Source organism: Melospiza melodia, chromosome 6 (assembly GCF_035770615.1).
Source record: "Melospiza melodia melodia isolate bMelMel2 chromosome 6, bMelMel2.pri, whole genome shotgun sequence".
Lineage (NCBI taxonomy): Eukaryota > Metazoa > Chordata > Aves > Passeriformes > Passerellidae > Melospiza > Melospiza melodia.
In genome coordinates, this window is record NC_086199.1 from 17,629,074 (window position 1) to 17,656,093 (window position 27,020).

At 40.0% G+C, this 27,020-nt stretch overlaps 1 protein-coding gene across 8 annotated transcripts in view; it reads left to right on the forward strand.

The window, feature by feature from the left end:
* Window positions 1–27,020, forward strand: part of FOXN3 (forkhead box N3) — a 205,247-nt gene that overhangs the window by 122,304 nt on the left and 55,923 nt on the right. For all 8 annotated transcript variants that reach the window (XM_063160133.1, XM_063160134.1, XM_063160132.1 and 5 more), the window contains one exon: window positions 9,374–9,438. In XM_063160133.1, the coding sequence (XP_063016203.1) occupies window positions 9,374–9,438 (65 nt within the window). The remainder of the gene's footprint in view (window positions 1–9,373; window positions 9,439–27,020) is intronic.

Genomic DNA, 27,020 nt, shown 5'->3' on the forward strand with positions numbered 1-27,020 from the left:
GTAGAGAGGGAAGGGACTTCTGTAGTGTAGATATCCATGAGATCTCATCTGTTCCGCCCCTTGAATTTGAGGCCTTGTTGAGTTGAAGAGTTATCAAGAATAAGTGGGAAAATTTCACCTTCTCCTGACTGGACTGAGCTGATAGGATAGAATTTGGTCAAGCTTGTGCCATTTGCTTTAAATTTATTGTAAAGTGGAGGGCATATTAGACTTTGGCTTTTAATTTCCTCTGCAGCCAGCTGGAAACATTTGGGATAACTTTAGGAGAAAAGCTGAGCTGCTGTTCGGTGCAGCTGATGTCAGTCAGTGATTTGGAGCCCTGGCAACAGCAGTGTGAGTTGAGGGTTGTCAGGAGGGGCCCAGACCTGAGGGGAATGTCTGGGGGCTGGTCCTGCTCTCCCACTGTTTACTGGGTGTTTTTGGAGGTACCTTTTTACCTCTGTGTGTATGTTTTCCTTTCTCTGAATGGAAATTATTTCTCTATAGCTCTGTGGGTGGGAGAATTGATATAGATGGTGTCTCTACAATGCTGCTGAGTACAAAAAATGCTATATTTTGTTGAGTCTGTAGACCCAGACCCTGAGGTGAAACAGTCCGTTGTTGGATGCTCTAGGATTTTTTGTGTATGTTTTGGGATGTCTCTCCCCATCCCTAAAATACAGCTCTCAGTTCTTCAAAAGGAATAATCTTGGGAGTGTGAATGAGTGAAAACTGACATGTTTGGATACTAAATTTTTTATGCCGTAGCAGTTTATTTCTAAAAATGTATCTCTAAGGATAACACATTATGTATGCATTAAACTTTTGTGTTGATGATAGCACCCACAAACAATCTGTCATTTGTCTTTTGAGCACCTTGCATACTGTGCAGTATGGTCCTCAGCTCAGGTCTTCTGGGGCTTACCATGAATGCTAGACTCATGTAGTAGATATGCATGAAGAGTTAGAATTGAGATGATGAAATATGTAATTGGGGCTTTTCAAATATGGGAGTACTTCTGTTTTGACGCTCTTGTTTTATCATCATCATCATCATCATCATTGTATTTTCTTTTACATAAATTTCTGACATGTGCATCAAACACTTTTGTGTATGGCCCAGTGAGTACAAATCTGTGCAACCTCCTCTGCAGCAGTGTTGCAGATCCTATAAGCACATTAAGCTTCCCAAGGAAAAGTACCCTTAGCATCTGGGAGAGGTTAAATGTTCCAGGGGAGAGGTTAAACATTCGCTTGTTCTCTGCTGCTCTAATTCCAGAAGCCAGATTAGTTCTGAATCATCTGAACCACATTCATTGAAGATTAATGAGAAAGACCAAGTGTGGAAAATTTCAGCTGGTAAGCGCCTTGGCTTTGAGCAAGTGGTGGAGGGGGAGTTCATACTGGCAGCAGCCTGTGGGTCATGCTTAGTTTTAGGTTCCCCTTAGTTCTTCAATTGGTGAAATGGGGAATCACCATTCCAGATAAGAATTTCAGCAAGCAACATGAAGCAGTTGGCAGAGCACACACACACCCTCACACACCCCACACACCACTTTAAAGCCTCACCTCCTGTTTCCCATCTATTTCTGTTTCATTGGACAGCAGATTTGCCCTTCTGCACGTTTATAACTTCATGCATGTTCAAGGTACGCTGGTGTCATTACAGTGGACAAGTTCTCGGGAGCGGGTGACACGCCATCCAGCAGAGATGTGCCTCTTGTCACTCTCCAGTCCAGTTAACTGACAGGCCATGGTTAAGCCATGGTTAGGGATGTGACTGGGAGCCTCATGTAGGAAATATTTCTGAAATCCAGGCAGGTCTGTCAGCAAAGCTGTTGGAAATTCTGCAAGATAATAAATGGAAAATTCAGGACTGGAGTAACAGAAGTCAATTGTGTGACCCTGGGCTTTAAAAAAAATTATCAGTTTTGATTTGGGAGAGTCCTGCTTTTAGGAGAACATCACAGTATTGTGCCTGGTTAATAGCTCTGCAGTTTCACTGCAGTTCAGTTGTTCAGGTGGTCAGTGTGGAGTCTAGAGCCTGTACTATAGCATTAACTGTCCAACCAGACTCTTATACATTAAGTTTAAAGTGAAGGTAGGCCTTAGGTATAGACAGTGTCTAGGACTCATTTGTTTTCCAGAACCTGAGATTCAGGAATTTTTTCCAGTGCAATTTTAAGGAAGTGAAACCAAAGCAGAAATGAAGCTCTTCTTTCCCACTTGTTTTGCAGCAAATGGAAGCAGAAAACTGAAGTGCTCTATTTCTGATTTTGTAGAATAGAGGAGAATCAAACTCTTCTCCCTGTTGGCCCGGTCAGTGTTTGATGCTGGTGTAGTCCAGAAGAGGCCACAGTCCTCTGTAGTCTCAGAGGCCAGTGGCTGTCTGAAAAAGGAATATTCTATTCATCTGGGCTTCAGGGCACTGACTTGTGCTTCCTGCTTGAGCTGGCACAGACATGCTCTGTAGCTCAGGAGAGAGTTTAGGTAACTCCAAAGTTTGCCCTGCATGACAACTACCAGTTATTCATCCAGTGGTAGTCTAGGAACCATTTAATAGCAGTTGTGAGAAAAACAGCACTTCAGCAAGTGAAGTAACCTTGTATTTTTCCTTACTTTGAAATAAGGGAAATAAGTGGGAACAAATAACAGCTGTGCTCTAGAAGTGAGCTGTGTTGGTCCTTCCTTAACTACATGCACTTCAGAAGACTATTCCCTCACCTATTGTGTTGTTAACAATTCTTTATTCCTTCCAGAGATATATAGTCTTGTGTCAGTAAGCCTGTTTTTAGTACAAAAGAAGAAAAATAAAACTCAGACAGAAAGGATGAAATTACTTGCCTGGAGTCACTGTGTGATTTCAGTGGTAGAGGCACAATTAGAACTGGAGGCTCCTAGGCAGCCTCTCCCAATTCCCAATGGAGACAAATCTTTTTTAATTAAAAGTAACATGGGACAGTTGCCTCACCATGAATTTTCAAATATACCTGGACTTTCTCCTGTTTTAGTATTCAGCCTAGAATTATCTCGTGTTCACAAGTGCATCTTAAAATATTTAAACACAGATTAATGAAAGATTTTCATTTTGCACTATGAGGCTGGTGTACCTCAAATAGCCATCTCTCTTGAAACAAGTACTCTGTAGAAATTATGATAGTTTCATTTATTTAAACAAATCCTGTGTTGTTGTCCATAAATATATATTATTTGTGTCTCAGCAGACACCAACATTCTGGCCAAAGACTAGAGAGTCTCACAGACGGGAGAAGGCTTCATGTATCACACCAGCAGTGACAGGGGCCTTTTGAGCACCTTAGCAGAGTTGTTGGTGGGCTTCAAAGGACACATGACCGTGTTTTTCTTGAAATTAGGAATTACCATTTTTATCCCTGATTCTGGAAATTTGAGTTTTCTTTTAACTTTTTTTTTAATCTGCCCCACCCCCTACTTCCCCTGCCTTGTTCTTGCTTAATTACTTAAATGAAGACGTGAAGACCATGGCAGGACAATGGCTTTGGCTATTTGGAGAACGTAAAGAATTTGACCCACTTTTCCCTTCATCCTTCAAAAAGCATTAAATTTTATTTTCAGGCATTTTGTTCATGAGTAGCTTTCATGAGCAACTTTTCTTTAGTCTTTAATGAAATTTAGATTTAGAAAATCCCTCTGGCAGTTGTGTCATATAGAAAACTCATTTAGAGTTCACAAGGGATCAAAATGTTATTGTTCACTTGAAAATGTGTTAGACACCCTAGAGAAACCAGGAAAGACTCCAGCTAGGAGCTTAAAGTCTCGATCTCACATGTTGCAGTAAGTGAGAGATACTGAGAGACAGTAAAAGAGGGAATTGCAGAGAAAAGAGAAGCATTGCCAGAATATTAGATTAGCAGTCATAAATTAAAAATCTGTATTGTGAATTCATAAATCTCTTTAACAGTAATGTTTTGTCAGTTATGGAAAATTTGAGAAGATGGAGTAATGGGTTTGTATATTTAAAATCTCTAAAGCATTAATCAGTTTTCATTGAAGTGACGAAATACCTTATCACCAGCCTTTGAGGGGTTTTTTTATGTATTGGCCCAGGTTAGTAGAGAGTTTTTTGCTTTGCTTGGAGAGGAAGCTTGTTTTGTTGCTGGGTGATGGCTAGTTGTGGTATTAATTGCCAGCAAACTGCTGGCAAGGATTAGACTTTTTCTTTTCCTCATTAGCAAAACACAAGTATTACAGGTCCAGCAGTATAGGAACACTTCTGTATGCTCAACAGGTAAAGTGGCAGTGATCAGTTCACTGAAACAACTATGGTTATGTACCCAGATGGACAGTGCAGTAGTGTTGTTTGCCCCCATGCAGCAATGGCATTAAAGTTGACTGTAGAAAAGGAAGCTGGTACAACAGTGAAAGGATGTGAGGTCTCCAGTGCAAGCAGTGAAGAGCTGGCAGGTGTTAGAAGAGTCATCAATCAGAAGGAGCTGTTGTCTGTCTCGTGTTCACTCTACAAGCTCATGGCAGTGTGGTTTGGACCAAGTGACCTCCTCCTGTGCCATTCAACACCGCTCTGCAGACCATGTTTGTTCAGCACAGGAGCCAAAGGAGGCTGCTCACCACTGTAGCTGGGAACACTTCCCATGCCTTACACAGGGTGATTGCCATAAGGAAATACTGTTCATCTTCCAGCATCAAGGAATGCTGTATTCCCACAAAAACATACTTAACCTTTTTTCCTCAGTTACAGCAGCATCCTAAATTAATTCTCAAGTAATGGTAAAAGCCATTCCAGCTTAGTTGGGCAACCATTTATATATCTTAGTGTCACAGTCTGCACCCTGCTGGCATTGGGAGATGGTTGGGCTTGTCAAGAGCATCATTCCTTGCTGCCTCCTGATGCAGGGTTTAATGGGCTCCATCCAGATAAGGCATCTACAACTATTGTTATCAGCAACTTGAACATAAGACACTGACTAACTGATTTAGTTGCTTCTCAGAAACTTTTGGAGGTGAGTTTCTAAGCCTGCAAGATGCTTCATTGGCTGCTCTTTGACAAAATGATTTATTGCTTCTAGGTTTGGTGTTCTTGACATTTCCTTCAGTTCACTCTTCGTCAGAGGTGTTGGTCAGGCTTGGAAGAGAAGCATTTTGCACTGTGGATGGTTGGTAATGGAATACTTACAGCATGGGTACAGCAGTGCCTTCTTTCCCTTCAGCTGGTAGTGGCAGCTTCTGTTCCCAGAACTTTTCAATTATATAGCTGTCCTCAGAGCTGGTATTGCCCTCAGGGCAAAGAGAGGTAGTTGCAGTGTATTGGGTTGAGCTGTAGAGGCAGTTCAATCATCTTTTCTTGTTCCCATCATTTTTGCAACTGGTGAGGGCTGGAGAGGACCTCCTCTGTTTCCTTGCTGCCTGTTCGTGGTCTAGCAGCTGTTTGCTTACTGCAGCTGTGTTGGGTATTTTGTGTGCCACAGCTTGTTAGCTTGCAGCTGACACTGTTTATATTTCTGTCCTCTACTGAGCTGTCCTGCCCTGTAGTCCAGGCTTTCCTGAAAGCTAGGAATTAGCTAATTCCACCTCCCCTTGGCCATGGTGGGCTAAGGTGTGTGTGCAGCATTTTCCCTTCCTCTCCAATGAGCTGTCCTTCATTGGGCTAAAAAGTATCAGCTTCAAAGGCCTTTGAAATGTGTGTTCAGGGGCTGGTGTTGGCCTGTGTGTTTGCTTTCCCCTCTTTCTGTGTCTTCCTGCTTTACCATCACTCAGTAGATGTATTTGGTAACACAGTCATTGGCCTGTATTTATTGCTTGGCTTCTGTGTTTTTATAATCCCTTAATTGTGGTGTGTCGTGCCACACAATTGAATTTGGTTTGAATTTTTAGTTGTTTGGGTTCTTTAAATCTATTAATCAAGCCTCTCAGACAAAGAGGCCTGTGAGAGCTTTTGGCATAGTTGGGAAATACTGCAACTGTGCAAGAGAATTCTTACTCTTGCTTTTTTTAGTGCTTGGCTTCAAGACCGTAGTCTCCTTGCTCTAATGTGAATTCCAGAAGACAAAGGATTTATGTTTCCTTTTTTAAAGTTTCTTGAAGCCTAGGCACCTTTTGAAGATTTTTATCAAAGTCCACCATACATTTTGATAGAAATAACTAATCTGGGTGCTCACACACATTATTGCTTCTGTATGCCCTGGGAGCTCGGGGTTGGGCTGGCCACCTGCCATGAACCCTTACTGGCTGGACAGTCTTCATATTGGCCTGGTTTCCAGCAGAAACAGTATTCAAATCAACACATTCCTGTAGGATGTTTTAGATTTCAGCAAAGCAACATTTTCCTATGGAAAGCCTTTCCTCAGAAAAATCCCTGAAGTCAGGAAGCTTCCCATGCCTGGGGCCCAGTGGCCCAACAAAGTTTCCTGCTGATTGTGTCTTCAGAGAAAGAACAGTTCATTGCTTGCCTGGAGTGGAAATCAAGCCCCATTTGCCATTAAAAATTGCTGGCACATCCATGGGAATGGGGACTTTGATCAGAGGTGGCTCCCAATTCTTCAGGGGTTGAACACCATCCTCCATGAGTTCTCTCAGATACAGGTTCAGCAGGCTGAATACTGAAGTGAGTACTTCACTTGCTCCCTGTGGTGGTGCACAGATGCCACAGTGCCAGTGACGGTGCTGTGGAGGGAGGTGGATTGTGCACTGGATGCCTCTGGACTTGTGCCCCTGGATCCTGTTTTATGCATTTACTGCAAATACTGTTGCAGCCTGGATATCCTGTTTGCTTCAAACAATAATATTTTCTGAAAATCAAACCTGTGGTCCTTGGCAGGTAACTGTTCATGTTTCACATGTTGTCTGAATTGTTCTCTCAAGATGTTTGCTTGAAATCTCAGCTTACTATGGTTAATCAAGGTCCATCTTCCACCCACTTCTGAAAGTGCCCTACGCTCATCTGCTTCTCAGAGTTAGGCCAGTCCAAACATGTCCAAAACAAAAATGTATTAGACCCCAAGTTTCTTCATAGTGAGATAAGAGTTCAGATTACTTACTGCTTTTCTTCCAAGAGATATTACTTTTGTCAGTGTGTTTAGTGGTGGAAGGGAAAACCCCTTCCACCAATAATGCTAATGGAATAAATATTAATTTTATATCAGGTATTGATTACGAAAGAAAATCAGAGACTCAGATTTTGCATTTTTATTTTGCCTAAATGCAGAATATGCTGTTACTTCTATAGGAGAAATGGCCATTCTTCTCTTGTAGCTTACAGGCTACACTGAAGAAACAACTTGTTTGAAAAAAAGCCTGAGATGGACCAAGTTATTTGGGTTTTTATTGATTGGGTCTTTAGAAGAGTGAACTTCTTCAAATGGTTTCTTAATATGGAACAGAGAGGAAGCAGCTTTTGAACACTTTAAAGTGATAGTTCAGCTCTATCATTTGTCAACTTGAAATATGTTTTAATTATTAATACCCTCTGAGACTTCACATACAAAAGTTTGGGAATAAAAAAAAAAAATACCCAATGCAGTTCAGACATAGGTAAACTTCTACAAAGCCATGCAAACACAAAAGTTTGTTGTTTCAAAAGGCTTGACAGTTGCTGCAGTGCATTATGTACGTGCTTTAACTCTTTAGCTTCCTTCTCTGGGAAGACGCAGTTAATTTTCTTAGCTCATGTGGGTTTGTGCTCAATCAGATGGAGATTTTTATGAGAACCCTGGGCCTTTTTTCAAATTGGAAAAAAAAAATCACTGGCTTTGTTTCTCTAGTGGAGACATTTTGTCTATTCAAATACAGACACTTTTCCCACTCCTTTCTTTAACCCTCTTCCAACCCACTTACGACAGCCTGGGAGTGAATTTCTTTTGCAGTGTCATTTCAGAATTTCACTCTTTTTTTTTTTCTCTTGGGCTTTTGAAAGGCATATAATTGCCATACCGTGATTTCTGATTGGTAAATCTTTACAGTATCAAGACAATGCTATGGCTTTCTATTTTGTAGCCTGATGGGTCCTGTTCCAGAGATTATGCAGGAGTCTGATACACCGTAACATATGTGACGGGGGTGAATCCTGCAGGAGTGTGAATGCCCTCGACAGCTCTTGACCTTCCTATGAGTTGAGGAGCTACCCTGAAGAGCGGGCGCTTACTACAAGGAATGCAAACAATTGGTTGCTTAAGCACTATGAAGTGAGCGTGTGTTCAGACAAGTGTGTGCCCCGTGCTCTCCAGCACTTAAAATGTAGACCTACTTAACTTCTTTTTGGTCATTTTGTTTTCTTTCTCTCTCTCAATTTCCCCTTTTGTTAAGGAGTATTGAAGGTTTTTATTACTCATGTAATTGGTTTGGATGTATAAACAGTCCTTATTTTAACACAGTGAATTTTTTATATATTAGCACAAGACTATCTGCAGAATAGTTGTACTTATATTCACAGAGCAGTGTTAAATACAATTTTCATTGTATGGACAATATATACAGAAGCTATATGACTGCAGTTGTGATAGCTGAAATTTTTCAGTCTACTTTACCAGACTTCTTAAAGTAATTTTTCACTGCTGTGTCTGCTTATATGTCAGCCATTGAGTACATCACTCTCAAAAGAGTTGTCTTAGGAACACAGAAGGCTGTATCCCCAGACTGTGAGTGTTTGTCTATGGTGCAAAGTAACTTACACCACTGAGGATGATTTTATGGTCTCTGCAAGGATTTGTCCATGAGTTGTCTCAGAAGCAGAAGAGGGGCTGGCCCTGTGTGAGTTCAGGGCAGGGCCTTGGTTCAGGCAGGCAGTGACACTGCCAGGCACCCGGTGGCCCCTGTGGCCACTGCCCTGGCAGGGTCTCACAGGAGCCACCGTGGTCACCAAGCACAGGGCAAGGGCTGAGATGTGTCACTGGTGCTGGGGACAATATGTCCAGCTGTTCCTGCTGCTGTGAGGGGCTGTGCCTGCGGGGGCTCCATGGGTGAGGCACAGGAGCTGCCTGGGCTCCGTCCTGCGCAGACAAACAGCCGGGGCAGCAGATTGCCACAGCTGAGTGAAACATTTGAATTGTTAGCAGGTATCTCTGGAGAAGGGCATGTATTTTTCTGTACCGAGAATTCAGTAAATAATTTTGACATTGATTTGAGGTTTTCTATTTTTTATTCAAAATTGCTTTTTTCTCTTTTCCTCCAAGAGGTTGTGGGTGTGTGCTCTGCTGAGGAGATTTTTCCTCACGAAGAAAATGTCGATCTTGAATCAAATTAACCTATTTTTAACATTAAATATTAGATCCTCTCTTGAAGGCAAAAGTGTCATGATGTTACATTAGCTTTAAGAGCAAAACAGAATTCATGCAAATAGTAACTTATAATTGCAACTTCTAATGCAAATGTGATTTTCTTTACACTTGTTTCTTATTCCCTTTAGCACATCAGGTCCACCCATTTGGCCAGGAAGCACCTTTTTCAAGAGAAATGGAGCCCTTCTACAAGGTAGGTGATAGATACTGCATCTTGGAGTAACTGTTCTACTTGAGAAATAACTTCTGCAAATTGCACAGCTTTTTTGATACTTACCTGGCAAGAAATAACCAAATGTTTTTTTGTTTCCTTTACCCTTTCTCCTTTATTGCGCATCTGGTGCCTTGAAAATGACGGTTTACCACGTACAGTGAGTGTAGTCTGTGAAAGTTGCTGCTTTTTTTCTTTCCTCAGATCATTAAATTGCTTGCTGTAATATATGGTGAAGGGTGGCTTTTTGGTTTTTTCCCTTTGTGTGGATAAAGAGTGCCCAGAAGGAAATGTTCCAGGAACATCACTTTTAGCTCTGTGGATGAAACAAGGTTGTTCTTTGAGAGAGATCCTTTTTTTTACTCCTTAATTGTGCTGATAGCAAAAGGTACCAGAAGGTAGGTAGCCATGATGTGATGGGGAAAACAGTGTCAGAGTGTTTGTCTCAAGAAAGCTACTATGGTTAACAGTGCTTATATTCACAGAACAGTGTTAAATACAATTTCCATTGTATGGACAATATATACAGAAGCTATATGACTGCAGTTTTGATAGCTGAAAATTTTCAATCTACTTTACCAGACTTCTTAAAGTAGTTTTTCACTGCTGTGTCTGCTTATATTTCTGTCATTGAGTACATCACTCTTAAAAGAGTTGTCTTAGGAGCACAGAAGGCTGTATCCCCAGACTGTGAATGTTTGTCTATGGTGCAAAGTAACTTACACCACTGAGGATGATTTTATGGTCTCTGCAAGGATTTGTCCATGAGTTGTCTCAGTTTCCTTTTCATTCTCCTGGTGCCAAGACTTTTCTGGTCTTTCTTCTGACAGAAAATGCTATATAATGTTCTCAGGAGCATTTATCCAAATCATCTGTGATGGAGCTTTACTCACAATGAGACACACAAGCAAATAATTCATTGTCAGGCAGTATTATCTTTTACAGACCAAAGGAATCCAGCATCTGAGGTTTACCTGAGAATATTTTTCAAGTTTATTCCTTGCACTAAGAATATTCTAAGAATTTTCATAACTCTATTTACTATCTATGCTGAGATTTGTTCAAGTGAATTTTAAATACATTAAAACATTCAGATTATTTCTTACCACTAGGAGATGGTATAAATTGTAGAGTTTAGCTGCTTTTGGCTTTAGTCTGATCAGATGGCTCTGCTACCTTTACAGTCCTTCCTAATGAGAAGAACTAGATTTTTTTTTTTTTTGTAAGGAAAAAGAACTATTGTGAAATAGCTTGATTTGTTTCACTTTTTCAACAATTCCGTTTTTAAATGGGTATCTGCACATACGTAGTCTTTGTAATCTGAGTTGATAAAATGTAAACTTGCTCTGTCGAGTCTGTACGGCAGAAATGTTTTACTTTTTCTTAAGATGCAAGATGCCAGGAATTAATAACAGCTGTTTTTGTAGTCCTCCCCATCTCAGTTTTTGCTTAAAGCCTTCTCACAACAAAGAATACACTGTTCTCTATCCTTTTCTCCTCTGCCCTCTTCTGCCTTCCATGTTGAGGTGGAAAATCTAAAAGCCCAAAACTTCTAAAGAAATAGAGAAAAGAGATGACTGTCTTTTCAAGCAACTGGCAAAGCCTAACAGACCTTTAACTAAGTTGGCATTCTGTGTTGCCATTTCAAGTGGAAAATCCAGCCAAGTTGCACTATAATATGCATGATACAACTGAGGTTGGAAGGATGAGAGAGTGTGAAGGAAAACCTCATTAAAGTAATCTTTTAACACTTCCTGGTTATAATTTTAAAGCAAGAAGATAAATCAATGAAGCCTTCCTTTCTGTCTTTTTTCTGTTTTTGGAATTTTCCCTGCAATAGGCTCTTCACTATGTGGGCTTTAGCAGGTTGCACAGAAATAGTGCATCCACCTCTTTGCTGCTTCTCTGAGCACCTTTTTTCAGAAGATCCATGCAAGAAAAGGTGGCACTGCAGGGAGATGTGAAATGAGGTGTAGGTATTTGTCATGATGCCTTGAGAGGCTCTCTGGAATAGAGGCTAGACCATGTTAAAGGAATAAAGTAGATATTTGTTGAAAGGCCTTCAAAGGATACACCTTGGGCAGTCCAAGAGCCTGGCCATGGCTCCACCCAAGATGGATGATGCATCACAAGTTTTCACAGTTTGATAAGTTTTGGTCCCTTTAATATTGGGGTTAATTGTCTAACTACAGCTTCAGGTTATGAAGTCCCATCTTCCCAGACTGCTCTCCTCAATTCACCATTGTTTATACTTTTTGGACCTGCAATGGTATCCTTGGTTCTTGGGCTGGAAAAGGATTGTTTTGTCTAACTGAACTGTGAGAACTTGCTAACACTTTATATGAAATTCAGAGTTATATACAAATGCAATACAAAATCTGGAAAATACGAAAGCTGAAATTTAGGCATCAGTCAGTACCTATGTTACATGACCATCTGAAGTATTTTTCCAGTGCTTATATTCAGCTTAATGCAGTAAGGAGAGTGAAAAATTGACTCAGTTATTGGTTTCAAGTTATTGTCCTGCCTTTGGATTGGCAAAAATTGAGGTAACAAAGGGATTTTAAACTATTTTTACTTGATAATTGTTCTACTATGTTTGAAAAGAATGTTCACTGTGTTATAGACAATAATACAGAATACTTCTGTAATTATAGTAAATGTGATATTCATGTGCACTTGTCACACCTCATTTCTTCTGAATTCTTAAGAAAAATGTTCTTTTTCTGGTCTGAGGAATGAAGAGAAAATATTCCACAATGTAAGTAGTGCTTTCTTTAGCCAAGAAGACTTGTAGATGCTCCTGGTTTCCATTCATTTTATATCTGAACTATTTGGCAAAATAATCTTAACCATTGTAAAGAGTTTAACATATTTCTTCTGAGAAAGTAGCTGAGAAAACAGTTATCTGTGTACCTCAAAATAGCAAAGGAAGAGAAAGGGAAGCTAAAATTCATTTTAGCTATTCTCTGTCCTTAGTATTTTTGACATAAGCAGGAGTAATTATCTGTTACTTTCTGGCTATGTATTTTTTTAAGAATTTTGAAATATATTTACGCTGTTCTCTTTTTGCGTGTGTTTTTATTAGATACGAGATGGCTGCCTTAGGTTTTTGGGGGGGTTTTGTTGCTTTTGTTTGTTTGTTTGTTTGGGTTTTTTATTTGTTGGTTGGGTTTTTTTTGTGGTTTGGTGGTTTTTTTTGGGTTTTTTTTTTTTTTTTTTTGGTGAGGATCATGGTTCTGTTGTTCTTGGCATTAACTCTAACCAGTTACTCTGTATTGAGTCAGTCACCTGCCTAGGTACTTTTTTGTAGTCTTGAACTCCTTCTGGTGGTTGATGGTTGCTCCCAAATCCTTGTGCTACTTGGTCTTCTTGAGAAAGGTCCCATGCAGAGCTTAATTTAGGTAGGACCTTCAGTCCTCCCAGACTCTAATGTCTTCTCTCAAAACTTACCTGTGTGTCCATGGCAATTGCTGTATTCTAGCTTTTGGGATTCCCAAATAAAACGGGTCTTTGCTCTTGCTGATTTTTTTATTCTGTTGTTTTGTTTGTAACTTGTTACTGTACATATAGTGTGTTTGTTTCAAATCACAGATTTTTTTTTTAATCTGCTGTATTGAGAGCCTTTGTTCCCACTGTCTTTTTTTGTTCTGATCTGTCATAACACATTCATTTTTATGTAATAAAATATATGTGAGGAAAGAGTCCTTGTGGTAGAAAATACCTAGACATATTCTAAACTCTTAAGGAACTTATACTGTGGAAGATATGTGGGGCCATAGTCACATTAACTTGAAGACCTTAAAACTAATATATGGTGTCCTGAAAAGGGCAGTTTTGTTGCCTCTGCTCTGATCTTGGGTGTTAAGCTTGCGTTACAGACTTCAGCATGCAGTTGCTCATAGATCAGTGGTAATAATAAAACTTTTTTGCTCTTAATATATCTGATATTCTTCTCGAATGAACTAAAAATACATCTTCAAATTACCTTTTAGCAGCAGTCATGTAAATTCCAGTGGCTGTGTGCCACCTGTAAGATGTAACTGGACTGTGGAGGGGTTTGGTTTATTTTCTTAAAGATGTAACTTATCTTTCAAGGGAGAGAAACCCGAAACAACAAAGTTACTACTCTTTTTTAATCTTACTTGCCCTCACACTTTAATAAATTAAATGCAGCATATTACAGTGCCTTTTTGTATCAAATCTGTTCTGTGTTGATTTGTCTTCATTGTCTGGGGAGGGAAAGTAAACCTGGGTCATCCAGTCCCTATTGCTGTTGAAAAAAAAATGGAGATGGGCCTCCTCACTAAGACTTGATTGTCCACCTTCCAGTTGTGCCTGACCTACTGTAAGTAGAGCCACAATCCTTGCCAAGTTGTCTGTGTTCTGGTGGAGCAAGGTCCTCACTTCCACTTCTGACAGTCAGCACAATTTAAATCTGCTGCCTGTGGATGTTACATCAAAGATATGAACTAAGATCCTGCTGACCTGGATTCACACCTGCAAACTGGATTGCAGTAGTCAGTGAACTGAATTCAGACAGCATGGCTTTCCTTGGAAGCCATAATTCTCTTTTAATGAGGATGGAAAGAAAAATTGGAAAAATCCATCCCCTTGAGAATGCAGAAGGGGAGCAGTGAGGAGCTGCATGTGGCCTCTAGTCCATCTTGGCTGAGGGAGCCTGAGAAAGGAGGCTCAGATCTCCCCAGATCTCACGGTCTGCTCGTTCTTTCTGTACCAGCAGCTGCAGAGAACAGGCATCCTCGTGCTCCAGAGCAGAGCAAGGGATAAGACGTTTACCTGGGGATGACTTGCCCTCTTCTCCTATCTGCCTTGGTCCTGCTGCCATGGCTGTGGCTGGCACTACCTGTGAGAAGCTTTGATGGCAAAGAATTGGAAGACACTGTCTTCACAGGGTCAGGTGTCACCAAAACCAGTGTGAGATGGAGACTCCATAGTTTGTTGCAGAGTAGAAATGGAAACTCTGGGCACTGCTACTCCATTGACCCTTACTGCCCTCAGTCCAGGTTGGTGGCTTCTGTGTTTTATTGTGCTGACACCTGACACCTGGCCATAATGTGAGGCTTTAAGGAAGGTACCAAAGCCCATGGATTGCTTTATTCTTAGTTGAGAATGGTGAGTTATTCAAACCAGAAAATTGCATTCCTAATAAGAAAGTTTATTTTGTATGAGCAGACCAGAAATGACATGTCCTTCATAAAAAGATGAGGAACCAGTTTGTTTTAAACATGTGCATGCAATTGTACAGAGATCTTTTTCTTCTCTAATAAGCTTGAGAATCCTTGAAATATCCAAATAAGCCATTTAATCTCTTTCCCATTAAGTATTTTTAAGAAATATGAGAGGAGATTTGGGACTTCACCTTTCCAAGCATTAGCTATTAGTAGAAGCAGTTGCTGAGGTGGAAATAAACCAGCAGGGAGGAGGCAAAAAGGAAGCATTTGTTGCTTATTTCCCTTGAAAACACTAAATTAGAAACTTTCACTCTTATAAATGAAGACATCCAGCCTATGTTTTTATGTTAATAGTGGCATTAGGACAAGAATGTAACAATACCAGGACCTGGTTCCTTTGGACAAGTATTGCCCACACCAACTACTGAGCCTGCTCTAGAGAAGCTGGAAGGAGGTGTTTTTTTACTTTCAAGAGTAAAGCCTTTCAAAAGGGAGCTTGACAACAAAATCACCAAGAGAAGATGCCTGTGTTCATGCAGCCACATGTATTTTCTGTCTAATAATGGGGAAAATTTGAATGTTTTGTCAACACCACCAACAAATACTCAGGACCCCCTGCCAGCACAGTGGGCTTCTTTCTCCTGGTGGAAATTCAGTTCATCTGCTCTTTCCACTGGGCAAGCAGAGCAGGTGCAATCCTGGGCATGCAGGGGAGAGGTGCTGCCCATCCTGGAGCACAGGGTGCCTGTACCTTCTGTGCTAATGGGGCTGAGGAGAAGGAGGAACAGGGGAGAGCTGAAAGACAAGAAACTTCAGCAAGTCTGATGTGCTTTTAACCTTCAGAGCTGCGTGTCACACCTCAAAAGAGAACTAACCTTGGAGAGAAATGCTCTCATTTCTTCTACTGCCTAGAGGTGCAAACAAAAAGAACGTGGCAAGGTACTGTATATATTACAGATAATATTATATAATACTTAAATGTCATGGTGACCATAAGAAAAAGGCCAAAAGCAATACAAAATAATCCAGCCTTAGAATTGGTAGATTTAGGTGCTGTGATCTATAACACGCTGTTGTGCAAAACTCTAAGGCCCAAATCCAACTAAACCTTTATTTCTTAATGGATATTTAGGCATCTCCTGTTCCCAAGAATCTAAATACATTTTCTTGCTTTGGGCTTATAATTTCTTGATTTTGTGCTCTGTGAGATGAGTATAATAATGGTGCTTTTCACTGCCCAGACCTGTCAGTCTGCAAAATACTGGATCTGCATCATATTCTGATGCTTCACAAATGGAAGAACTTTAAACAGGAGGAACATAACTGTAAAAATCAACAGAGCTGTCCATTAGCTTTTGCAGGGAAGTGAATTTTGGTTATTTTTCTTTCCCCCCAGTTGAACTCTGTACTCTGAGAGATATACTTGGAAAATTACTGTTTTCTGAGAGACCTGAAGGGGGGTTAAGAGTCTAGTTCCAATGTAGTTACTTTCATCAGCAGAGCTTTAAACCTTTTGACTTCATCATGTTTTCTCTTCAGCTTTTGCTTCTCTGAGCTGCCATTCCACTGTCTTTAAAAAAATGGTGACAGTCATGCTTTGCTGGTGAGTTGGTTTAGGTCAACATACTGAATTAACAGCAAAGCTGCTATCTGTCCTTGTTAAAATAAATCACTTTTCATTCACATAGCATAATTATTTGAATCAGCTTTTTTTTTCTTGTTTTTTCCTCTTTTTTTTTCCCGTTCAGTTTTTTTTCTTTTTCCCCCACACACATGAAGGATAGCTGACAATCTCTTCAGGAGTTTCTTTTCAGGAAGATGATTCACATGGTGCTTCCGTAGAGACTGAATATTTGAATAATTTATTTATTATTAGCATTCAGTGTGTTTGCAGTGGTATTATTGAAGAAGTAAAATTAAGTCAGAGGGGTTGTGCAGTGTGTCCCTAAGGGAGTAATTTGAACAGCAGAGCTCTCCTTTGTTTGGGAAAGTGGGTAAACTCCTAGAGGGGCTTCTAGGGTCCTGAGGGTGCTGGTAAGGGCTCCTGTTTGTGAGAGGATTTTGCAATGGCCTTAGCACTGTACAGTCAATTAAAAAAATCCCAATGAGTGACTGAATTTTGCAGTGATTCCTACAGAAATGGTGACTTTGGGGTGATGTTTTGAGCTCTGCATTCTGTGTGTAGGGTGTGTATGTAGCTGTGCAGTTTGTGTAATCTTTTTATTCCTGTTTTTCTAGTTGAGTGTGTAAAATATGGCAAAAGCTGTTATTTGTTAAGTGCCTGAAGTGTGGTCCTGCTAACATTGGTGTTAGAGCCATTAGTATGGAAATGGGACCTCTGGCTGTTCATATTCCCTGTGACCAAAAGGTGTGAGCTACCTTTGGCCTCTGAAGCTAAGAAGGAAGAAAACTGAACTCCATCAGCCAGGTCTTGGTAATGGTAGATCACCTTGCAGAGTACACAAAGATAAGTTGAACTCCTGATGTGTTTAAACTCAGTGACTTATGTTTCATATCTGCATGGGTGTCTTTACTATCTTTACAGATAACTTTGCTTGTTCTGTAACAGACCTGTGTAGTGACTTTTGAAATTATTACAAATGAGCGACTCAAGATGAAGTTTACTGACTCTGTTTACTTCCCTTGACAACTGGGGAGTGTGGATGAGTGCTGCAAGGCAAGTTCTACCACAGTATTAGGCTTGGGCGGAGGTTGTGGCCACAGGTCTGCTCACCTGTTCTGCCTTCAGTCAGCTGCTGTGTGAGTGGTGGCAGTAAAACAGCACTTTGCAGAACACACCAGAGAGAGAAATAACTGCTTGGCCTGGCTGCCTCAGTAACTGCTGTAGTGTAGGAAGGAAAAGATACAGGAGTTACCCTCAAAGCATGAAGGAGGTAAGGAGCTGAATGGTCCTTGCCCTGGCAGGTCAATGATGAGGTAACCTACAGGTACTGTTTTTCCAAGGATGCTGTTAAATGGCTTTGTGTCTGTTCTTAGTTAATTTTCAGGTTGGTCCTGCAGGTGATGTGACTATGACTTTCTGAACACTGGAATCTACTTCCTTTAAACTGGCAGTAGCTGATCTCAGCTTTTTTAGGAAAGGTATTTTCTGTGGCAGACCCTTCTTTTGGCATCAGCACAGGTGGTTTTGACTAGAGGCATGTTCCAATGTTCCTCCCACAGACACACATACAGGACTGACTTAAAAATGGAAAACTGACCCTGGTGCTCTTGGATTTCAGTTGGGTAAAGGAAGATGGAGATCAGATAGAGCAAAAGAAACTACAAGTTCCTGTTCAGTTGCTTTTTCCTTTTCTAGGACTGGCAAACATCTCCAATGTTTTCCTCTCCATGCCAGGAGTTGCAGTCTGCTCAAAGAGTGAGGGCTGTTTGCCTGTTGTGATTGCTTGCATCCAGGATTACTGGTACCTGCTGGCACAGTGAGAGCATCTCCTAAGGTGCTGTGGTGTGGCTGGGAAGTGGACTGGCTGTGATCACTGCAGATACGCAGACAAGTCTGGCAGCATTTGGTGTCAAACCTTTCCTCTGGGTGAAGTTTGGGGCTAGGCTACTTCTGCCTAGGATAGAGCAGTAAATTTCAGTGGCCGGTGACAGGAGTACAGCACACTACCAGTTAGATCCCAGATTACAGGAGGCGTTCTCTGAAAAAGTCACAGTTAAAAATTAGTGGTGAAATTTGTATAGTATCTTGGAAAATGGTAGAGTTATGGAAAGATTTATTTTCTGTAACTGTGAAATTATTGTGACTATTGCCATCAAAATCTCTGGGCTGATGAGCTGGAGCATATGCTCCGTGCTGAGAGCTTGTGAATGTTTGGCATTCCTAAAATGTGAAGGTGGCTGATATTAGAAGCAATCTTGGCTTTCATAATTCTAGAGTCTGAGAGCACAGCTAGAAGAGAGGCATATGCCTGTGCTTTACATGGAGATTACTAAAATAAGAATGTTATTGCAGTTGTGTTGCTATGAGCAGTTTTGGTGATGTGCAGATTGCAATGAGCAAGGGAATGCTGTTGTCAAGTGAGGCTGTTCCTTGACTATTCCAGATTTTTTGAGCCAGACCTGTAAGAAGATTATAACAGAAAGACTAGGAATTTTTAAGATGCTCTCTTGCTGTGACCTGCTTGTGTGGTGGGCGCTCACCTTTTTTGGATCTCCGGGGAAGCCAAAGCTTACTAACTAGTAAAAAGAGGAAAATTATGGGACAGACAGTGATGGTGATCAAGTCTTAGCAAAGTTTGTGTCTCGTGAGTTTCCTTGTATTCTGTGTTAATGATGCTCATGGTTAACATTGGCAATAATTTTTCCCCTCTAACATGCTAGAAATTTCTTCTTGTCAAAGCAGATCTCTTTTCTGCTGGTAAGTTCTTGATTATATGGAAGGCATTTCTTAAACATCCAAAAAATGGCAGATTAACAGAAATGGAATATTACTAGGAGAGCTTAATTTTGTTTGAAATGTTGAGAAAAGTAGAAGCTATCTTAAATTGATTGGCTGGTCAGTGGCTTGCATATTTCACTGCTATGCCTTAGTTAAGCTAAATGTGAAAAAATCCATTGGTTTCAGATATTGGAATAAATCTTGCTGCTAGAAATGCTTGAGCTGCACACTTGAGAGTATGAAGAGCTGTGGGATGGCACAGTTTGTTCTTACAACTGTGAATTCATAATTTGATTTTCCTGAAATTGATAACAGACTAGTGAATGAATTGGGGCTGCAAGAGGAAAGGAGGCAGGATTTTTTTTCTTTTTCAGGAGAATTACAGAGTGTTCAGAAAACCAAAGCCAGGGCATCTTTTGGGGTAAGTAGTGCTTTACATTACAGGTTTCGAATATTAGAAGTACACCTGCCAAGATAGTAGCCTGTGAACCTGAACCCACTGTACACAGCACTTCTTCCTCGCATCCTTTGTAAAAAAAAACAAAGTACACCTGGATCTTGACAGACAAAACAGTCGTCTGCAATCAGCAGAATGGGATAAACTCGTTTTCTTAAAAGTGTAAGAGTCTGTAAGACTTCTAGACTGTAAAAGATTTTATCCTCTATTGAATACATTTAATACTGACCACAAGTTAGCATAGAAAATGTAACTTTTCTTTAAATTGTTTTAGGACAATTTTTGTCAACCTGGATATAAGATTATAGGATATTTGGCTTCATCTACAGGTTATTTCTCTTAGTTTCCTTTTTTTTCAGGTCAGAATATCATAGTGCTTGGGATTGGATAGAATAAAAATAATAAATTCTGTTTGTTTCTGATAATATTTATTTCTGTGTCTAGCCCGTCATTTTGCTCTCTAGTGCACAAGAAGGATAAGGTGAAATTGAAATTAAAATTGCACATATAGTGATGGGTAATTCCGGTCCTGATTTTTACATACACTCATGTTTTGAATCAAGATACTAACAACAGTTCCTGCAAATCTTTTATTTTAATATTTCAACATCCATGCTTTGCATCTTTTAAACACAGTTTATTTATTTTGTATGAATACATGCATTGTTTTTCATTACAATAAAATAGGAAATCTGCTTTGGGTACCAGAAATTGAGTTTCAACGCTCAGTTTCTGATATTAATACATTAAGTAACTTGTTTCTCTTGTTTCTTGAAACAAGAACAATGCATGATTTTTCTTGGAGATGAAAAAGTAACTAAGGCCAGACCCACTTGATCAGCTTGGTGTGTACAAATACTTCTGTACCTCTGTGTATATTTAAATGCATTTGAACATCAGTATAGGTAGTTATCTAATGTATTGAACATGTACAAAGAAATACACAGTTATGTAGAAAATATTCCCTTTTTGTGCTAAAGATTTGGTGCATCTGCCCCGTTCTGATTGTCGTAAATGAGTGGTTTGGCTGCTTAAAGAAACATCACCAAAGGTATTGGGAAAAGTAGTGTTTAACATGAATTTGTGAAAATACAGCTTTACAGAGCTGGATGGGAACATTCACTCCACTACCTTCTACACAGGTTAAAGCAAACAAAGGAGGCTCAAACTAGAAGCAACTTAGAATGATTTACATGGAAGCCAGGAATGCAAAAGGGGGTAAGGGTGGAAAAGATACAGATGCAAAGATAAAGATGCAAAGGGGTTTGGCACCATTGCTGAGTACTTCAGCATGAACGAAGTGATTCAGTAGGGTTCACTACAATTATAACAATGACTTAACTGTAGATTTGGGTTGGTAATATTCATACCATAATCAATTCACACACACAGAGGTAAAATGATTGGTGCACCTATTTCTGTGTGTGTAAAGGTGCCTATCAAAGATTCCTCTCAAATACATCAAATCCCTTTGAGTTTCCTAGCAGGCAAGGATTGCACTTTGGGGAGCACTGATATGTCAGTGGGGAGTGACTTTCAGCCTAGGCCTCATCAGCCATAAGGGTGCTTCAAGTTTCTCAAGCTTAAGGTTTGTGAGCTCTATAAACATTTTATTCTCCTTATTATTTGTGTTTCTGTCAGTTCTTCCTTTCAGTCCTGTGGAGCAAAAACAAAGTTGTTCCCCTCATGATTTTTCTTCCCCCTCCCCTTCAAACAGTTAAGCTTTTGATTACTGCAGTTGGCATTGCTAATGCTTGAGACAGTTTGAAATTAAATAAACAAGGTTTATTATAAAATCGTTTGTTTTTGAAGAAAATTGTTTAATCTTACATGACCATGAACTTGTGCTTACATTCTGCCCGTAAAAACTTGTTTCATTACCGAAGACAGGTTTCTATCTGTGTCTCAGGTAGCAGACACCTTATTTGCTACATTCAATCTCTGTAGGGAAGTCAAGATATACTTCTGGATTTGAGTCTTGCAAATTTGTTAAGAGTTATTTTGGTTTGGGTTTTTTTTAATAATGGCACAACTTGCCTTAGTCACTGAAAACCACAAGATAGATGTGCGTTTTCACACTTCTTGTAGAAATGAGTTAGTGGCTTAAAAACAGAAATTAGCAAATGCTGGCCAAGATGCATGATTGATTAAGAAACTGAAGAATTTAATATATTTATTGGTTTTATTGGGTTGTAGTCAGTCTGTGAAATGTTCTGGCTATTTGGGTTTGCTTTTTGGCTTTCCAAGATAGTTCTTTTTACTGTGTCTGTAACTTAGCTGCTGCTTTAAATGATTTACAATGTCTTGCACAAATACAGCTCTTTCTACTCTTCCTGTGCAAGTGAAGCTGCTGTATTATTTGTAAAAAGATGAGGCTTTAAACATGTGAGTTGTTGTCTGAGTAAAGGCTTTGATACAACTGGTGCAGAATAAGCACTGACACTTTAGTACTTTGGACAGTATTAATCACTGACAAGGCAACCTGTGTACAACACGAGTGCTCAGCAGACAATTTCATACAGAAACACACTTCTACTCAAATTGATTCTCAAAATACCCAGCAAACCCTTTAATTTCCCCATACCATCTGTTGAGCAGCTTAATGCTTGGAGGCAGAAATGAGACAGGGCAGAACTGGATGGGGGCAGAGCTGAGTGAACACACAGTACTGCAAGGTCACGACTCGCTGGCTTTTCGGGTCAGTCACGATGGGGCTAGCAGGGCTCCAATTACTTCTGAAGGATAGGATCCAAATTTACTGGAAGATTTCTGAAATTAATCCTTCTGAAATTTTGTTCCTAGGATCAGCAGTTACTCTTTTGCCAGAGTTGCAAGTGCATATAGGTCCATGGCATCATGATTTATTTTGTAAACATTCCATGATTTGACTGCTATCTTTAGAGATGCCCCTCTGTCTACATGGAGATGTTTTACTTGAAGAGTGACACATACTAAACTCCTCCAGGTAGCTCTTAGTTTTCACTCTTAGAGGATGACCAGGAAAGATTATAAAACAAACATTCCTGATTTTTTCGCTGATATTTTACTTTCCTGTGATTAACTGGACCAAGAAATCTTTTTATTTAGCAGAGGAGGAAAATGAAATATAGAGGTCCAGAAAGAGACTTGCTAGTACACAGAACCACTGAACAGCTGTTCAGCAATCTACAGATTGAGTAAAATAGCTTAAGATGATGCTAGTGAACTACTAGTCTACTAAAGGCATCTGTCATTTTTTTCTCAGGCTTTTGTTTTCTGGGGGTTTTGGGGGGTTGGTTTTTTTGTAGTTTATCTAAATAAAAAAAAATGTAGGCAGTACTTTGGAATAATAATCTTTACCACTGAAAATTAGGTAAAAATAATTACAAGAAAAAAGGTATAACTTAGAAACAGATCTTCACAGTTACATAAAAAGAGTTTACAGTTCCTCTAGATGTTTTATTCAGCTGGTAACCCTGTTTATAAGCTGAAATTCTTTTCCACATTATATCCTATGGGAGTGTACTCTGTAAGCCTGACAGGAGGAGAGACAGCTTTATAGACACAAGACAATACACAAAGAATCTTAAAACTGCTTTTTTTGAGCAGCCCATGTCTTGCAGTTCAGGCCACACCCAAGCATTGCAGCCCATGGTCAAGGGTCCTGAGAGGAGAGTGGAGCTTCAGCAGTGCTGCCTGCCTGCTGCCTTGGAAAACTCTTGTTTGAAGCAACTACCTCTGGTTTCATCTTGTACTCTGAACTCATGTGAGCACCCATGTCTGTACATGTGTAATTCCTCCACCATGCTTTCCACATGTATTTATTATACATTTATTGCTTTACAAGTAACTTGATGAAGGCTGGACTATTGTTAATGAAGGCTGTGAAGGGCTTGAATCACTCGCTGTGGCTGCTATAGTTGGCATTGTGAGCCTCCACTTCTGTGTGTGTGCTGGTTAAACAGCCATCTGCACTGCTTTTAGGGGCGACCTGATGTGCTCAAGTGCAGCACCCTACAGACCTGAGGCATTGTTGTATTACAGGTATCTGCATCTCTTTCAACCTCAGCTCATATGGATTCATTTAGATTCTTTCTTCAGTATTTATTAACAAGAAATCAGGAAGGGAAGTGCTGTTGACTTTACATAGGAAGCCTGCAAGCTGAAGCCTGTAGTTCTTCCCTGCAGGCATGACATTTGGTCATTCAGAAGCCAATATAAAGCCTGTATCATAAGTACCCTCAGGTATGCAGACCACATGCAAAATAACAAACATGAGTTTCCTGCTGCCCTTGCTGGCTGGAAGGCAGCAGTTGCCTTTGGCCAGAGAGTGTCTGCCTAGGGAAGTCAGTCCTTGGGGAAGGTGGTGATCCTCAGCTGGCCAGTGCCAGGAGGCCCCTTTGAGGGGCAGAGCAAGGTGGCCTCTCTAAAAGGAAACTGTCTGTCAGTGTGATCCAACAGTTCTGTCAGCAGCTACTGTTTTGAAAAGAGGCAATTTAAAAAGCAGCGTTGGAGACCTGTGAAAGGAGAAAGTAGGCTGATTGCTAGTTGGAGTAAACCATGGATGTCTTTACAAATGCATCTGAGACACCTTTCTGAGAATATGGATGTACTTTTTCTTCTGTGCTTGGATTCCCTGAACTGACTGGCAGGGAACAGTTTTACATCAAGTGCTGAGTTTCTTAAATGACTCAAGATTTAGTTAATGCTCACGAATCCAGTGCAAATGCTGAAGTTTGTGAAGATTTTGACATGCTGTTCTTGTTATACCAACACAAAGATTCATCCCAGCTTTCACTGCAACTGCTTTGTGATGGTGGTTTCACAAGTCATAATTCTTCTCCACTTGCTGAACCCTGCCAGGCTGCTGTTCTGCCATAATGCATTCTCCTGACAAAGCTGACTGTCAGCTGCGTTAATTGGCTATTGGTAGTGATTTGTCTCCTACGAGTCAAATATAGGCTGGAAAAAAATAAGCTTAAATCTTTCCATACAATTTTAATTCAGCTCTCCTGTTATGTGTACTTTAGGATACAGATCCTCTTATTATATAATTGCTTAACCTGTGGGGGTTTTTTTCCATTAGTCTCCTGCTTTTTCAGTGCATTAACTGTGGAAATGGTGATTTGGAGGACTACTTCAATCTGCTGAAATGCAGCATTTTCTAGCTTTTAAGTGTATCACCTTTTGATGGGTGGAGTTGACCTGGGGTTTTTTGGTTCTGCCACCCTCATGACTTCCATTTAGGTTTGTTACTTGTATATGGATGGAATTCTGGACCCAATTCTATTGCACTTCTGCATCCTGCTTGTCAGTTCTGTATGAGATGGAATGATATATTGGATTATCCGAGGGGCTCAAAAGTAATAAAAATTGAACTCTTGAGCGCCCATTCTGAAAGTTTGAAGCTACTCAAATTGTACTGAGGTATTCATTTAACAAAAAAGAATTCTTAGTTGTTTAGTTGGGTGTTGTTTCCTTTGCCTTTGCCCTTGCCCATGCAAGTGTTACTACTCAGTATTTCATTCACTAAAATTGAAGCTCTGGGTCAGTTATCAAAGAAAACCATTTCCATTTTTTAGGACTTCATAAGCTTGTTACTATAATAGAAATACATATATAAGTTTATTCAGGCAGGGCTTTTCTGCAATTGATATGGCACATGACAGCCAGAATGAACAACCTTAGCCCTATGATACCCAGTGTAAATTTGATTATTTTTGATTATTACTTTTGATTATATTTGTTTATTTTTTTCTAGTTTTCATAAACTCTGAAATGTTTTCAAGAATGATAAATTACTTGGATTGTGATAATAACTCAGAGCCACATACAGCACCTCTCACTCTCAAAATACTTTCAAGCAGTGTCTAATGTCTAATTAAATCACAAAGCATCCCTTCTGGTGGGTTTGGGTGAGCACCAGTACCCCTGGCTTAAATGGAGAGTTTGAGCAACTTCTTCAGAGTGAGCTTTTATGCCTGTCAGGTGTGGCAGGAGCCACAGGATTGCAGAGCCCTCCTTGGTTCCTGCATACCTTTTTAAAATTCACCTTGAGAAAGATTCCTATCATAGTCTAGAAATGTGCCCCAAAATTGTCAATTGCTAATTATCTGCTTGTACAATTTGGACATGGAGTCTCCAATGAATGAAGAATTGCATGGTCTCAGTTGGATAGGAAACTTGCCATAGGTTTTCTCTGCTGGACACTTACTGCAGGATTGCTTTACAAAAGGCCAGAAATAGGCAGGTGTTAGAGGGGCTGAGGGGCCTTCTGCACTTGTCCAAATGAGAAGATGCCTATCATGGCCAAGGAGAATAACAGGGAAGAATAACTACTTCCATGGGTAGAGTGTGTATCTTTTTATCTCCAATAATCTGTATGAGTGTTTACTGCAGCCATGGCTACTGTGTAAGAGCTGGGCTATTTCATATTTCAAACCCCAGTGACACCTTCTGCTGTGGGTTCCCAAACTTTGGCATGTGAACTCTGAAATTTCTGCCAGGACACGAGGAATATCTCAGGTGTCGTCCCTCGGGTGCCTGTACTGGCAGCTGGGGCTGCCCATACGTGTGCAGATCCCTGTCTGTACAGCTGCTGGAGCAGTCACGTAAGCAAGTATGAGGTCTGTAATTTCCTGCAGTCTTTTCTCTATTTAAAGTACTTGAATCACAGAGCACTCAAATTAAGTAGTTCATGCACTTTGGAATTGAAGAGACTGCCTTGGAGAAACTCTCCAACTGCAGCTGAATTAATGCTAACCAGGCCTGAGGATTGCTAGAAATAAATAATGAGTGGATGAGGGGCTGAGAAACCTGGCAGAGTTTCAGAATGCAAAGGTGGGGTGGCTGGGGAGCATTATCTTATCTAAATGGTAATTTCTATTCTGTACGTTAATTAAAACACATAGTGTACAAAGTAGCATTTAGGAAGTCTTTTGGAGGATCTTTTCCTAAGGGGATGTTTTGCAAGTAAATTGTGAGCAGTACATGCCTGCTCAGTGCAGCCTGTAAGAACTGCACTGAAGCAAAAAGTCCAAATTATATGCCTTCTTTAAGCAATGGCATTTTATGTGTGTTGTTATTTTGGGAGAATTGCTTTTATTTTGTTCATAATAATACATTGTGATATCATTATGTCAGAGAAAGAGCAAAGCCATGTTCATTAATCAGTAGAGATAAACAGTGTGATATTGAGGAATGTAGTTCAAGAATACAGAAAGGAGTCATCAGTTTCAAAAGAACATTTTCTGTACGAATTAAGACATTTTACATATTTCTTTATTTATATCTTAATGATTTTTTCTCATGAAGACTGCTTAAACAAACTGATTCATGCACCAATTTGGATTAATTGACCTTAAATATTACAGTCTGTTTATTGTAGGTGTAGAAACAAGGTTCCCATCTAGTAATCAGAAATTATTTACATGGCAGGCATGTTTTTTGTTATTTTGTCAGTTGTGTTTTCTTTGCTGTCTTACTGTACATTGGTGACTGATTTGTATTCATTCTTGCTTCTGTGTATTAT